This window comes from Microtus oregoni, unplaced genomic scaffold, assembly GCF_018167655.1.
Source record: "Microtus oregoni isolate MIOR12 unplaced genomic scaffold, Mior012 000080F_ref0000499, whole genome shotgun sequence".
NCBI lineage: Eukaryota > Metazoa > Chordata > Mammalia > Rodentia > Cricetidae > Microtus > Microtus oregoni.
In genome coordinates this window covers 4,412,128-4,428,785 of record NW_024544538.1, presented here as the reverse complement: position 1 = coordinate 4,428,785, position 16,658 = coordinate 4,412,128, and the positions used below count along the sequence as shown (strand labels likewise).

Genomic DNA, 16,658 nt, shown 5'->3' with positions numbered 1-16,658 from the left:
TACCTGTTTCGTGTGTTTCAGTTCTCTACTGCCATAACAAGAGCTCCCAGTTCTCAGGGGCAAAGCTGACATTTGAATGGTTTCAGGAGCACTTTTCTGTAACTGGTGTATGTTTCAAAGAAAAATCATCTTCCACATTGATATCAGACTAGGAACCAATCAAGCTAGTTTTATAACCCAAAAGAAAACTAACAAAAAAAACCCCACGAAAACAATGATTTGCTGTCTAGTAGGCTTTAAATCATAGAAAGCGATGCTTCATTGATTGTTGCCTTGCCGCTTGATAACTCTTCAAATGGTACAGCTAAAGATTAGCATAGCTCTGCTCCTTGTCTGCCGAAGGTAGAGACTGATACCTTCATTCCATAGGTTGGATTATGTAGCTTAGTCTTAATCAGTTTGTAGGTTATAAAGACCTAATATACCAACAACCAGCTGATATATATATATATATATATATATATATATATATATATATATATATTTCTCATAATGTTCAGAATTCTAATGTTTTTGCTTTGCAAAGCAGATAGCAGATGTCACCTTCTTCCTGCTCACCCCAAACTCTATAAAACCAACAATTTTGTGTAGTCTTCCTGGTTGGTGTGCTACTGGCGTGAGACTTTCAACACTTTTTAGTAACTATTTTGCTTCATATTCCTAATCCTAATGTGTTAACTAGAATGGGTATTCTGATTTGGAAAAGGAATTAATGAGTACCCAGATTTTGAAGGGCTCTAGCCTGGTGCTTAGTCTACCCACTAAAATGTCACAACTGACTGATTCTTTTTAGTTCAGATTTACTACTGACTCAACTCTAATAGTTGCCAAAATATATTTCCATTCGTTGAAGCTTCTTTAGTATGATCAATCTCCATTTGAGAAAGTTATTGTAATAATATAAGACCTTTTTCATTTGTCTTAAAATTTTGAGAATGATATTTTTTTTTTATTTTTTGTTAAAAGAAAATAGAGTGACGATATTTATGAATTTACTATTTGTAAGCCGCGATCTGTTGTAAAAGGTAGCTAAAAGTTAATTATCTATGGGAGAACCTTACTATTACATTTTAATGACCTCTTTGCCTCATACCTATTATTTTCATTCTCTAGGAGGCATTACCCATGACACTTTCCAAAAGGAGCTCATGTGCTTTGACCCTGATACTGACAAGTGGACCCAGAAGGCACCAATGACCACTGTCCGAGGCCTCCACTGCATGTGTACAGTAGGAGATAGGCTCTATGTCATTGGGGGTAACCATTTCCGGGGAACCAGTGATTATGACGATGTCCTGAGCTGTGAATACTACTCACCTATCCTTGACCAGTGGACCCCAATCGCTGCCATGTTAAGAGGGCAGAGTGATGTTGGGGTCGCTGTCTTTCAGAATAAGATCTATGTGGTTGGTGGATATTCGTGGAATAATCGCTGTATGGTTGAGATAGTGCAGAAATATGATCCAGAGAAAGATGAATGGCATAAGGTTTTCGACCTTCCGGAGTCCCTTGGGGGTATTCGAGCTTGTACGCTCACAGTTTTTCCACCTGAGGAAACCACACCCTCACCTTCTAGAGAGTCCCCTCTTTCTGCACCCTGATCATCCTTCCAGTTAAAATGCTATATTCCTCTCTTTGCAGTGTGTCACAATTATCTTCTCCCCCCCCTTAAGTAGTGTATCTGTTAGAATTAGCCTCCAGTAATTGATACAGATATTTGAAAAATTGATATTGATGTTACTTGTGATGTTTGTATGGCCTAGAATGTTTATAAAGTGGTAACAAACCATCCTGGAAATATCTCCCATAGAAGCTGATGCTTAACATGAAAAAAAAGAGTATTGTCTATAAAATGTTTCTTCAGTACTTTCTTCATGCTGTGTGCTGGGCGTAAAGTATTCGTCATCTTACATTATAATAAGCTAAGTTAAAGGTGGATTATAGTCAGTGTACATCTGTGCTCACTAGGCTTCAGAGTAAAAACCTTTCCTTTCATCTTTAACTGTAAGATGTCAAAGGGAGGCAACCTGCTCCAGCAAGAAACAATGCGCGAAAGGTTGCCAGCTCGCATGAGCTACTCCCTCTTTTCATAAAGTATTTTTGACACATCTGTCAACCCACCTGACTGCGTGGGTGCATTGAGAACACACCAAGTTTCTTAGACACACAGGAGAAATAACAGAAATTCACAACACTAATTTTGTGAGAGGGAAGCATGACCCCTCTGCTTATAAGACTCAATTAGGGGTTTTATTAAGTGTGTATAAATATACATCCACAAACTTATATCAAACACAAATTTTTAAAAATTGAGTATCAGGTCAAATAAACGTGAAATTAAAAAATCTTCTAAAAAGCAGCTTCAATGAAAAATGGGGATTCAGTATGTCCATACCGAATGCATATATGTAGAACCATACTGAATTTAGGTGGATAAGGGCTAGAAATTTTGAGCAACTAAATTTGTCACTTGACCAAATTTTATCTTAAAAATCTGTATTCTCTTCCTTCTCCTTTGCTGTTGAGGTAACTTACCTATTCTGTGTATTCTGTGTACTCTCGGTTCATGAGGTTATTTAGCACAAAGTGTAGCAGCTTCTCCAGAAAAGCTGCCTTTGCTCTATGATGTTCATGTTTTCCCTTCTTTATTCAATAAAAAAATCAGTGTTGCTCTGCTCCGTGCTGTCCCGTTATTCTCTGATTTGACTTCCATTTATTAAAAAAAACTTCCGAGGGACAAGAATGAGGAAGTTGTGTGTGTGTGTGACATTTATTCAAAGAGGAAAGACTTGGGCCAGCCCTCGCCTCACTGTGAAGACACTTCTTGTGGCCTTTGAGGAATTAGTTTGTGAAGAAGCTAATTGGCTGTTACTCAGCTCCAGTGCCATGCCTGGGTAAACTACAGAAGCAATTACATGCCCCCCTCCCTTTCTTTTACCTTCTCTTCCTTCCCTGCTGTGACCTACAAAATTAGGTCCAGAAACCATGACCGGGTCGGTGAGGGAAATGTAGCTATGACAGACACAGTCACAGGAATGCTGGCTTCTGGTGAGGTGTTGCCACTCTGGTGGAGTGGCTTTTGCTTGTGTTGTACTTCAAGCGTGTTAGTATGTACAGCATGGGAAAAGGGAGTCGTCTGGGTAGGTGCTATCTATAGGCGAGCAGGCTCAGGCTGCAAGCATCTGAAAAGAGGGAATTGCAGTGGGTAGTTTTGAATAATACTGGTCGATTGTTCATAAACACTTGTACTTGAGTCAGAGGAAGAAGTCTTTGCCAATTTCAAGCTTGGCCCCTATGGGGAAAGGCTTTGCCAATTTCCCATGGTTCTGAGGCCTTCATTCTTGTCATGGCTGTGTCCATGTCAACACTATGCATTCACTCAGGACTTTACTCACTCAGGGTTCTTTTGTTCCCTACACCCCCTGTCCCATCCCTTTCCTTTTTCCTTGCTTGAGAAGTTATTTCTTAATATATTGCTCAGGTTGCCCTTAAATTTCTGGGCTCAAGCCATCTTACTGCTTCAGCATTCTAGAAGCCCAGGCTCATGCTACCTTACTGGGATAAAGGGCAGTTCTGTTTCTGAGAATAATTTCTCTGGTGCTCAAGACCCATCTTGTCCACTCAAGTGGAACTATGTAAAACAACTTCTTTTTTATTTATTTTTATTTTAAAAAAGAAAACCAACTATCTTTTTTTTTTCACTATATGGAAAAAAACTTCTAAGATTTTTTTTTCCTAACCTAGGGTTTTAAGGAAAAAAAATTACCATCTCTTCTACTTCATCTACAAATGGTTGAATGTAAACTGAACCCAAACCTTAGGGCTATTCCAAAACACAACTAATGAGTCATCCAATTTCTTACCCAGAGGGATAGATTGGCAGCATTGATTTCATCACTTCCATCTTGAGTTAAATATAGTTAAGGAAACGAATTTCCCATCAGTGGTACTTTTGGATATTGTTAGAAGAACCTAGCATAAATTGGAAAGATTCCTCCCCTCAGGCAAGGTTTTTCCTAAGGGAGCACAACTTCTCTGGGGATTTTAGTTTTTCTCTACACGGGCAGATTCTGCAACATTTATTTTAGCTAATACCTCCCTGAAAGTGGAGTTGTATAAAACACAACTAATGATCCTGAAGGGTTCCAGGTGGGTATTCCCGTTCGGGTCACTACATTCCAAGAAGGAATATTCCAGGATTCTTTGCATCCTGAGGCTATCCATCCCTGATTCCACAGAGTCCTCCCTTGCGTTGGTAGGAGGAGAATGGAGCGTTACAGGTGTGAGTGCTGGATGGTCAATCTGAGAAGAGGCATGCATCCCTTCTACTCACATGCTATTGGCTGGCCAGCAGGCTTGTGGCTGCAGTGGTTCATCTGGAAAGAGGCATGCATCACTTCTAGCCATATTTTACTGGCCAGAAGCCCTTTAGTTACATAACAACACAAAGGGAATTGGAAAGAAAGAAGAGGAAGTGAGGTTGGTGATCTCCTAGCAGCCTGTCACAGGGACTAATGTAGAGCATATGCAGTTCTCTTTTCTGCAGCCATGCCATGTGTTATTTAGAAGCAATTAATTTCACACGTTACTGTAATAGCTATTATTAGTTCAAACAGCTGGGGAATCATTACACCTTTCTTTGTCAGCACGTTAACTATTTTCTCTTTCGAAAGGAATCTTTGCCACTGGTCATTGGTCGACTTTACAGGCATTTCTTGCCCTTGACTGTTGTCCTAATTCGGGTTAATACTGTTGTGACCAAACACCATTACCAAAGCAATTTGGGGAGCAAAGGACCTCTTTGGCTCACACTTCATCACACTGTTCATCTTTGGTGGAAATCAGGACAGGAACTCGAACAGGGCAGAAACCTGGAGGCAGGAGCTGATGCAGAGGCCATGGAGGAGAGCTGCTTACTGGCTTGCTTCCCATGGCTCGCTCAGCCTCCTTTATTAGAGAACCCAGGGCTACCAGCCCAGGATTGGTCCTACTCACAATGGCCTGCCCCATCAATCACTAATTAAGAAAATGCCCTACATCTGCGTCTCCTGGAGGCATTGTCTCAACTGAAGCTGAAAGGGTGCCTCTTTTCAGAGCCCTCTAACTTGTGTCAAGTTGACATGAGACCAGCCAGCATACTATATCTTTGTAGGCTCTTGCTATACTTGAATTTTCAAAAGGCTCATGTTTTTCTTGGACAAAATAGCTGGGGTCTAAAAGGCAAGATATTGTTTGTTTGTTTCTATAATTTTTACAATATTCATGTGATTAGTGTTTTCCTAAAAAGGTAGAATTATGTCTTTAAAACTTTTCCTTATTTTACAGTCACTGGTGGAGATGAAACCCAAATAAAAGGAGTCAGCATTTTGAAAGTGTTTCTGAACTTATCTCTCAGAGTCTAGAGGGCAGTTAAATAGTGGCTTATTGTTATTAATTAATTCCCAGCCTGATCACAGTTTCCCCTCCCTCCTCCCTATTCAGTCCCTCCCCAACTTCTTAACCTCCCCCCACATCCACTTCTACTCCTTTCTCAGTAAAGGGCAGGGCTCCCATGACCATCAGTCAGTCACGGTATATCAAGTTGCAGTGAGACTAGGCACTTCCTCTCCTGTTAAGGCTGGATGAGGCAACCCAGCAGAAGGAAAGGTGATGTAGGAGGGTCATCTGCCTATGTGTTACTTTCATTGGTTAATAAAGACACTGCCTAGGCTTTTTGATAGGACAGGATTTACATAGGTGGAGTAGATTGAACAGAATGCTGGGAGAGAAAAACAGAGTCAGTCAGACGCCACTCTTCTTCTACCCAGGACAGACGCTGGTTAGACTCATGCCGGTAAACCACAGTCAAGTGGTGATACACATTAATAAAAATGGGTTAATCAAGATGTGAGGGTTAGCCAGTAAGAGGCTAGAGCTAATGGGCCAGGCAGTGTTTAAATGAATACAATTTGTGTGTTGTAATTTTGGGTGTAAAGCTAGTCGTGCGGGAGCCGGGCGGGACAAAAAGCAGGCCTGCCCACAGCTCCTTCTACAGAAAGGGTCTCAAGAGCATGTAACAAAGTCAGAGACAGCCCCTGTTCCCTCTGTTAGGATTCCCAAGAAGAAAACCAAGCTATACAGCTATAATATATATGCAGAGGCCTAGATCAGTCCCATGCAAGTTCTCTGGTTGGCGGTTGAGTTTCTGCGAACCCCTATGAGCCCAGGTTAATTGATTCTGTGGGTTTTTCTATGCTGCTTTTGGCCGCTTGTGCTCACATAACTCTTCCTCACCTTCTTTCCCAGGATTCCCTAAAGTTCATCTAATGTTTGGCTGTGGGTTTCTGCATCTATTTCCATCAGTCTCTGGGTGAAGTTTGATGACAATGGGCTAGGCAATGATCTATGAATATAACAGGATATCATTAGGAATCATTTCAATTATGCTGATTTCTCAGAAAATTGGAAATCGACCTACATCAACACCCAGCTAAACCACTCTTGAGCATATACCCAAAGGATGTTCAATCATACCACAATGACACTTGCTCAACTATGTTCATATTAGCTTTATTCCTAATAGCCAGAAACTGGAAACAACCTAGATGTTTCTCAACCAAAGAATAGATAAGGAAAATGTGCTCCATCTGTACAGTGGAGCATTACTCATCTGTAAAACATTATGTCCTCATGAAACTTGCAGGCAAATGGATGGAACTAGAAAAAAAATCACCCTGAGTGAGGTAACCCAGTCCCAGAAAGACAAACATTGTATATACTCACCCATAAGTGAATATTTGCCATAAAGTAAAGGATAACCAGAGTACAATCCACAGACCCAAAGAAGCTAAGTAACAAGGAAGAATCAAGGTGAGTAGGCATGAATCCCACTGTTAAGGGAAAATAGAACAGATATCACAGGTGGATGGGGAGGGATCTAGATGGGGGGTCAGCATGGGAACAAGAGGGATCAGGTAGGGAGAGGATAGAGGGAGGGACAGTAGGGGCATCTCTGGGATGAGATAGAAACCTAGAGCAATGAAAACTCCCAGGAATCTATGAGAGTGACCGTAGCTATGACTCCTAAAAATGGTGTTTTATTGAATCGCATGCACTTTTTTTTTTTTTGTTTTTCATTTTAAGACATTTCTGTGGAAATTCAGCTATGGTTCTTTTTTATTTTAGACCTGAGATTTTTATTTACTGGCATCTCTAGGTTGAGCCCTTTGCACATCACATTGCTTTTAGTGAAGAAAATCCATGCAATCTAAAGGATTCCTAAAGCATCATTTTAAGTTGATCAAATAATTCAGTAGTTAAAAATTTGGGTAATTATGAAAATGTAAAGTATTTTAAAAATTGAAAAATATAAGAAGAAAAGTTATCCATCTTCCTTGTACTACAAAGAAATATTACATCAAAGTATAAAAACCTCTAATATCAGTACAGTTTTGCATATCCTGTGGATAGTATGATTTAAAGTATTAATACTAATTTTTTTGATATATCAATAGGTTGGCATTTAAAGCATGACACATCAGTGAGAATTTGAAGAAAATGTTTTCTGACCTATCCTAAGTGAAATTTAATGATCAGGAAATATGTTGAGCTTTTTCTAGTTAAACTATTTAATATTGTTGGGGCTATATAGAATACAATTTAAATATTTTTCTAGTGACCCTATTTCATGTGATTCATTTCTTACAGTCAGTGGATATTCTATCTCTAAATGTCTCCACTACCCAATTTTCACAGTTTGTAGTAGGAGCTGCGGGCCTGCTTTTCGTCCCACCCGGCTCCCGCCCAGCTAGCTTTACACCAGAAATAACAACACACAAACTGTATTCTTTTAAACACTGCATGGCCCATTATATCTAGCCTCTTCTCGGCTAATTCTCGCACCTGGACTAGCCCATTTCTAATAATGTGTGTAGCACCCCAAGGTGCGCTTACCGGGAAGATTCTAGCCTACGTCCATCCTGGCAGCTTGCTTCATGGCGTCTGGCCAGGAGAGGGGAGCATGGCCTCTGAGCTCACTTCCTCTTCCTCCCAGCATTCTGTTCTGTTTACTCCTCCCACCTATGTTTTAACCTATCAACGCCGAGCAGTTTCTTTATTAACCAATGAAATCAACAGATTGATATATGACACTCCCACATCAACAGTTATTTATTTTACATATGTTATTTGATTATGTGCTTAAAATAAAAGTGAGATGGAGAAAAGTGAGATTAAAGAACATACCTCCATGGAAAGAAAAAAGAACAAAATACTAGGAAGTTTGGCATACATGTTGTGCATGGAGCCAGTGAGTATTTTAGTCCTTGTGAATTACAGGGTATCTATCAAAATTACTCACTGTCACTCCTGTGATGTGTTATCCCAGCAACATGATTTATCATGGATGCAACTTTATTTAAAGACATTTACCATTGGAATTTCATGTAATTTGGGGTATTGTAAAACATTACTCTTACCTTGGTTTTTTCAACAATTTAAAAACATGACAGCCATTTTTTAAACTCATAGGCTATGCACAAAAGGGCCACAGGTTTGCTGTCCCCTGCCTTATCTGAGTACTTACGTTATATGGCCTATTTCATATCCATGGGCGAGAAGTTCTGGTGTCCTGGTTACAGTTCTATTGCTGTAAGGAGTCAGCTTGAACAAGGCATCTAATAAAAGAAAAGCATATAATTGAGGCTTGCTTACAATCTCAGCGAGTTAAGTTGTCCTCGATCACTGTGGAGGACAGTTTGTGACAGCTGGGAGGATGTAGTGGGTATGGTGTTGAGATCTCACAGCTGATCTCCAAGGTTTAGGCAAAGAGAGAGACCTCCTAGAACTGGGAAAGGTTTGGTCTTTTGAGCTTTCCAAGCCACATCTAGGGGCACACACCTTCTCCCACAAGGCCGTGCCTACTAATCCTTCTTAAACAGTCTACCAGTTGGGAACCAAACATTTAAATATATGAAGCTGTGGGGGCCATTCATATTCAAGCCACTAGACCTGGGCTACAATGATGAATACAACAAGCTGGAGCTCCGTTAATCATGTGATAGCCATTGCCACGGAAGTATGCTAAAGGAGGCGTCATCTGAACAATGGCACAAGAGGAGGTATTTGCAAAGTGGATGAAAGGAGAGCTATAAACGAGGGCTTTCCTAAATAACATACATAGCCCGTGGCTCCAAATGTCAAAAGACAGCAGCATGGCGAAAAATGTAGCCAATCTTTTAAATTATTGCTGCTCCGGTCTGCTGTGATGGAACATCACGCAGATTGCTTACAACCATTCCCCGTCAACCACCAACACTTTTTTCCATGCAGAAAGGGTCGTACACAACTTACCCTTTAAAATACATTACAACCCAGGATGAAATATTTCACAAGGCTTCGTTCAAATGTCATTGTGCAAGTTTGTTTCTTTAGTACACAGAACTGAAACCCAATGGTAACAATAAGGAAAAATTCCTTCTTAAAGTACTGTAAAGCTTCTTTGGAGGTAAAGGAAGCCCCAGGCACCCCATAATTAGCTCAGTGTTATGGAACACCCATTTTTAAATATTTTTATTATTTCCTCCTTTCATGTATTGTTTTCCCAGTAGGCTGCCTAATTCATACCAGAAAGAAAACCTTTCTGGGTATGGTGGCACAAGCCTTTAAACCTTGCATTTAGGAGGCAAAGGCAGGCCAATCTCTTTGAGTTCAAGGCCAGCCTGGTCTACATTCAGAGAGTCCGGTTTTATCCCATGCTTTTTCAGTCCCAGTCCAGCTGGCCTTGGTGAGCTCCCATTAGATCAGCCCCACCGTCTCAGTGGGTGGACGCACCCCTCGCAGTCCTGACTTCCCTGCTCATGTTCTCCCTCCTTCTGCTCCTCCTTTGGGCCTTGGGAGCTCAGTCCAATGCTCCAATGTGGGTCTCTGTCTCTATCTCCATCCTTGATGGAGATATTGTATGCTGTCAAAGTAAATCATCTTTTGTAGCAAGACTGACTAAGCACTAACATGCTTCGTTAGATTTTCCCACCAACAGCAGCACATTCCATAACCTTATTGTTTGAAATTTGGAAATGACATACTTTATTTGTGTGTGAGTATGTATGTGTGTGGGTGTGCACATGCCATGATGGGCATATGGAAGACCACTTGAAGGAGTTAGTTCTCTCCCTCTACCATACGCTCCCTGGAACTCAAACTTGGTTTGTTAGGCTTGTGGCACAGGCCTTTACCTTCTGTATTAGTCAGGGATCTCTAAAGGAACAAAACTGTTAAAGTGTGTGTGTGTGTGTGTGTGTGTGTGTGTGTGTGTGTGTGTGTGTGGTGTGATTTATGTAGACTGGCCTACAACATGCTGTCTTAAAGTGGAAAGGCCAAGAACCTGGTGGGTGTTAAGTCATGAGGCTGGATGTCTCTGTTGCTGAACGCTTGGAGAATTCCTGGAAAGCTGCTGATATTCAGTCTACCTTGAAATCCTGAAGAAGTCCTAATCGCAGTGAAGGAATTCCAGTGTGGCAAAAAGAGATGAACTTGCCATCGAGAGTAGAGGCAAGCAGGCAAACAAGCAATGCTTCCTTCTTCTACGTTCTTTTATCCAGGCTGTACCCACACATTTAAGTAATCTGACCCAAAAACTTTTCACGGGAGTGTCTGACAGCTTGAGCTTTAGTTGATTCCACATGCAGTCAAGTTGACAGATAAGACTGACCATCGCATCTGCGGAGCCATTTTTCTGGACCACTTAATACTCAGATTGTGTGTGTGTGTGTGTGTGTGTGTGTGTGCACATGTGTGTGCGCACATACCTGCATGCTCACTCACATGCCTGCATACCTGTGTGTCTGTGTATGCCATGGTGCAGATGTGGCCATCAGATGACAATTATCAGAGGCGTAGGTTCTCTGCTCTCACCAGGTGGCCGCTAGGGACTCACCTGCAGTTGGTGGGCTTGTTGGCTAGTTCTTTTACTCACTGAGCCCGTTTGTAGGCCCAGCCTTCATTTAGTTTTGATTAGGGGCTACCACTCCCCTGACCTTCAATGGACCTACTAAACAGGAGTCCCTCTGCTTTTCCACTTTGCCTTCATGGACGCTGTATCTTGGCTGACTCCATTCTTTAGGCCCTTGCCTTCTTTCTATTTCTGATTAATTGGAAGTCTCATTTTCTTTGCAACTCTTAGTTCCCTGACCTGAAGGAACAGTTGTCCTTTGAGGAATCTGCTTTTTCTTACTAACTTTCCTTAGGACAAAATGACAACAGGAAATGAAGGCTCTCACCAGTATAAATGACCATGTGTTTGTCCTTAATATGGCTGAAGGCATTTAAAACAATTAATTGACCTGTGTTACTTTCATTAGTAAGATTTTTTTCTAACATGACCCAAACTCATGTTGTAACCAACGAGAGGACCCCTTTCCTAACAATTACTGCTACTGCAGTTTTTAGTCACATGACACTGTGACACTTGAGACCAGCTGACTTTCCTTTGGACCACATCCCCTCTTTTTAGAGCAAGTTCTGAGGAGTTAAAATCCTAATGTCCAAAGGAAAATCTTTTGGGAATCACTGACCTGAGAAGTCCTTCATCTCAGCTGTTTGCTCGTGCAGTGTGTATGCAAATGCTCAGGCTCAAGGTCCGGGTACCTCTCTGAGGTGAGAAGGCGTTGGTAGCTTCTGTTGCACATTGTGTGGGTACATTTGTTCCCTCTGCAAGTCCTCTAGGATGAGTAGTGCCACTCTTCTTCAGCTGGGACTGAACTAAACACCTATGCAGAAGAGGATTGTAATTGACAGGGCAGTTAGACTTCCATATGCAGCTTTAAGAAGTATTTTGTTAGTCCTCCTGTGGTCCTCAAGTCTGTAATAGCATCCCTTAAGAGGCCTAGAACTCACTATGTAGCTGATGCTGGCTTCAAACTTAAGGGCAATTCTCATGCTTCAGCTTCCCAAGTGCTGTCTTAAACTAACAGAAAAGTGTCTTTTCATGTTTGGAGGTGGAGCATGTGGCTCTTGGCCACCAGGACGCACAGTCCCTAGGTGTGACAAAGTCTGGTACATGAGTAGACTCATTGAGAAGACTCTTCTTGGGAGGAAGGCAGTCAAGGACAGCACTGCTGAGGATGTGTCCTTCGGAGGTCTGAGAGGGCAATCCCGACAAATGAGACCCAATTGTCCCATGGACCCAGGGGAGTCTCGTGAGGGAATGGAGCTGACACTAGTCCTCCAGCTGCTGTACAAAGGGTTTGTCCTGAGGAGGAAACCAATGCTTTAGGCTTTCTGAATGGGGGGGGGGGGACAACAAAACATTTTTCTTGGGGGACTAATTAAAATGTCACTTGTGGGAAAGTGTAAATGAAAAATAGCCCAATTTCCCTCCCTCCAATCTTTTTATAGTGAGAGGGAAAATCGTATTTTAATAAAGACTAGTGCTGTGCAATTAATTAAAGCACACACCTGGCATGAATTCGCTTTCAGAGTTTTTTTCATTGAGGATCACAGATTTTACACTTTAAAAAATTTAAATATGAGCCCCATACTTAATTGACTTTGAGTTCTGTGATTCCAAAACTCCCTCAAGAAATCCCTTACTCATGATTAGTCACTTAGCATCAGCTTAGCTCACAGCCACTGACTGAGAATTATTCTGTTTTCTTTCTATATGGGTACCTGTGTTTTGGATATGTAACATAAATGGATTGCAAAAAGGTCACACAAACAATGTGTGCCAACTTAGCATCCTTTTAAAACTTACGTTCTCCCAGGTATCTATAGTTAATTTTTCATTGTAGCATAGTATTCCATTTTTTAGACAACTTAAAACACATCTTGAAGGGACCTAACCCACTTGAGCATTTGACTATAGCAGGCCTTGCCTTCCCCAATTCCTTCTGCCTTTCTAAAAGAACATTAGATTACATTCCTAAAGCTAGCCCCCGAGGTCCATTCCCTTATTCCATCAATCCCTCCTGCTAGGGCAGACTACCAAGGTCCAGTTATCAAAGTATTGAAATGAGGCAATCAAAAATTCCCTTTGACTCACCTAAGTAACGTGCCCAACTAAAATTACCACCTCATTCTAACCCAAGGTTTCCCCTTGTATGGTTATAAATTTTATATACCATTTTCCTTTGGACTACATCTATCTCCTCTCTATTCACATTCATACATAAATACATAGACAGATATTTGTCTTCTAGGACAAATATCCCTGCCCCTCTCCCTTGTTCCCTTCCTCTTCTCCCTCATTCTCTATCTCCTGTCTTTGTCTCTTTTTCCCTGCCCTCTGTCTCTCTGGAACAAATAAATCTCCTCTGTGGCTGGGTAGTGGTGGATCACGCCTTTAATCCCAGCACTCAGGAGGCAGAGGCAGAAGAATCTTTGTGAGTTCGAGGCCAGCCTGGGCAAGTTCCAGGACAGGCTCCAAAGCTACATAGAGAAACGCTGTCTTGAAAAACCAAAACCATAATAAAATATCTCCTTTGTACTGAGGATGTGGTCCTGGGGGTCCTGGGCCTATACTTTTCCTCTCACATCTTGCTTATCTGTTCATCACTCGATGGATCCTTGCCTTATTTCTGCTCTTATGTTTCCTCTCTAATAATGCTACCTTGACCGTTTCTGTGTAAGTCTGTATGAGGACATTTGGCTTAATTCTCTTGAATTTCCAGTTCAGAGTGGATCGGCTGAGTCACATAGTGATTCAGTGACAGTCCTTTTGAAATGATGCCAAATTGAAAAAAATAAGTAGAATTATTGTTTTGGCGACAGTTTTCTCTTCTTCCTTCATATAAGTGTTTACATGTGTTGACCAACATTAGTAATAGGATACAGTTTCGGGTCACTTTTCTACCTTGTCTTTCAGACTAATGTTTATTCAGATTGATAACTATCAATATTAAGTCATGGCTTGAATTAAATTGGGTAGTGACCTGGAAAAGAAGACTTCTCTGGTATTTCTGTTTTTAGTTTTTCTTACTTTATTACAACCCCAAACCTTGCCCTAGTTCTAGCCACATATCTGTTCTTTCCCTGTGCCACCCGCCTCCTCATTCTATCACAAGCAGAATAAATTCTTTGATATGATACCCATATGTCACTTAATTATCTGTTGCAAAGAGCGGTTAGTGGAACATACAGAATCCATATTATAAAATAAAAAAGATAAATAAACAGAAGGCTAAAAAGCACGAAGAAGTCAGCCCTATGTGTTCACAGGACTAGAAGTCAACCTACTCCATAGATTCCTGGAATCTGTGTTTATTTTGGAACCATCCACAATGATCAACTTATGTAATCAGTCTAAGCATCTGGCAATAGATGAGGAGATAAGGAAAATGTGACAAGTATACTTGTAAATATTTATTTATTATTTCTTTATTCCATGAAGAAATATAAACTTCAGTGATTTGGAATTATGCATTATCATGTTAAGCAAAATTAACCAGTATGTTGGGTAATCTCAGCTATCAATTTGGTAGGTTCCAGAATCATATAGGAGTCAATGCCTGAGAAGGATTATATAGATTATGCAAACCTCTGGGCATGCTTGTGAGAGATTACTTACATTCGTTTAATAGAGGTGGGGAAATCCACCCACCGTGGGCAACACCACTCCATTGGCTGGAGTCCCTGACTGCATGGAGAAGAGAAAGCTAGCATTCATTAATCTCTGCCTCCTAACTGCAGACACAACGTGGAGAGCTGCCTCAAATGGAGTTCCCCACCAATCGGACGGTACCTTCAACTGTGAGCCAAAACCAGCCCTTTCTCCTTCCAGTGGCTTTGTCAGGATATTTTTTCACAGCATCAGAAAAGGAGCTGAAATGAAAATAACATATGTTTTATTTTTTTAAAAAGAAACAAACTGTCTTTTTTTCATTATACATACCCTATCCAAGCTCCCACTCCCTCCCCTCCTCCCATTCCCTCCACTTACCCCATCCCCCACCTGCTATCCACTCCTCAGAGAGGGTAAGGCACATTGTTTTGGAGAAGGCCCAAAGCCATCCCTACTATATCTAGGCTGAGCAAGGTATCCATCCAAAGAGAATGGATTGAAAATACCATATTTTTTCATATATGAAGTCTACATGTACATTTATTATATATACATATACATGTGTGTATGTGTTATGTATATGTGTATAATATATATATATATATATATATATATATATGACAGTAGAAGAGGAAGGGTACTAATATTAAGGGAGTAGAGGCTGATGAGGTTAATGGGGAAGCAGTAAAATCAAAGTACATACTATACTTGAACAAAAATATTATGAAGTCCATCGCTATATAAAACAAATATACATCGATAATTTTTTGGTTTCTTTTTTTGAGACATGGATTCTCAGTGTAGCCTTACCTGTCCTGGAACTAGCTCTTGTAGGCCAGGCTGGCCTTAAACTCACAGAGATCCGCCTGCCTCTGCCTCTTGAGTGCTGGGATTAAAGGCGTGCACCACCACCACCTGGTAATAATTTAGTTAGTTATAAAGTCTTATCTTTGAAACAGAAGCCAAGAAAAATCCACATAGTCAAAGCAGTGTGTCCCCTATCTACTTTAAGTCTTGATTGGCATGGCAACTAACGATCATTCTTTCTTTATCAGCAATAGCCTCTGAGGGATCTACCTTCTATAGACCAGTTCATTTCCAGAAATTTCTGCTTCCATTCCTCCTCCTGCAGAGAAACACCCAGGGGAGAACATTTAGTTGAATTCTCCTTTAACGAATCACATTCTGACCCTGTCTTCTACTGTTTTGCTTCTTCCAAAATGTTCTTTCTGTCTTTCTTACTTATGCTTTTTCAGAAATTCCCAGAGAAGGGACTCCTACTCAACTGTCCTTCAGTGGATGCTATTCTGAGCCTGTCCTCTTAACACTTTCTTTAGGTTAGCCCTCTCAACCAGTCCTGCAGACTTTTGCTCTTCCCAATGACAAATCAGCCTGGCCTTCGGTGCAGAACTCTGAGGCCTGATGGAGGAAGGTCATTGGCTAATAAAGAAACTGCCTTGGCCCATCTGATAGGGCAGAATTTAGATAGGCAGAGTAAACAGAACAGAATGCTGGGAGGAAGAGGAAGTGAACTCAGACTTGATAGCTCTCCTCTCTGGGGCAGACACAATGAAGCTCCAACCCAGGATGGACATAGGTTAAGATCTTCCCTGGTAAGCCACCTCGTGGACTACACAGATTATTAGAAATGGGCTAGTCCAGGTGCGAGAGTTAGCCGAGAAGAGGCTAGATAAAATGGGCCAGGCAGTGTTTAAATGAATACAGTTTGTGTGTTATTATTTTGGGGTATAAGCTAGCTAGGTGGCCAGGAGCCGGGCAGCAGGAACGCAGCCGCAGCTCCTTCAACAGACGCCAGACAAAGCTCTGAGGTGATAGGAACATGATCATGTTAGACCTTTTGCTACCCATTTCTTCATCAGCAAACAGCACATCTAAATTCCAGTGGTGGCATCTGCAAACTCAGCCGCTTAGGGTCACAGGGAAATGGCATCGTGGGCCTGCAAATGTCATAGTTGCCATTTCCTTTCTATATCCTGCACCATACCTGCCCTCTTTATCCTGTTGTCTTCACCATAGCTGTTGTCCAACATCTTCTGCTTGCCCATCTTCTGATACCCTTGAAGACTCTTTGAGTTCGCTGTCCCAGGCTTAGTGTGGCATG

At 41.3% G+C, this 16,658-nt stretch overlaps 1 protein-coding gene across 8 annotated transcripts in view; it reads left to right on the top strand.

Moving 5' to 3' along the window:
- Positions 1-2,676, top strand: part of LOC121441694 (kelch-like protein 13) — a 198,742-nt gene extending 196,066 nt beyond the window's left edge. For all 8 annotated transcript variants that reach the window (XM_041642925.1, XM_041642921.1, XM_041642926.1 and 5 more), the window contains one exon: positions 1,114-2,676. In XM_041642925.1, the coding sequence (XP_041498859.1) occupies positions 1,114-1,601 (488 nt within the window). In that variant the 3' untranslated portion in view covers positions 1,602-2,676. The remainder of the gene's footprint in view (positions 1-1,113) is intronic.
- Positions 2,677-16,658: the final 13,982 nt, after the last annotated feature.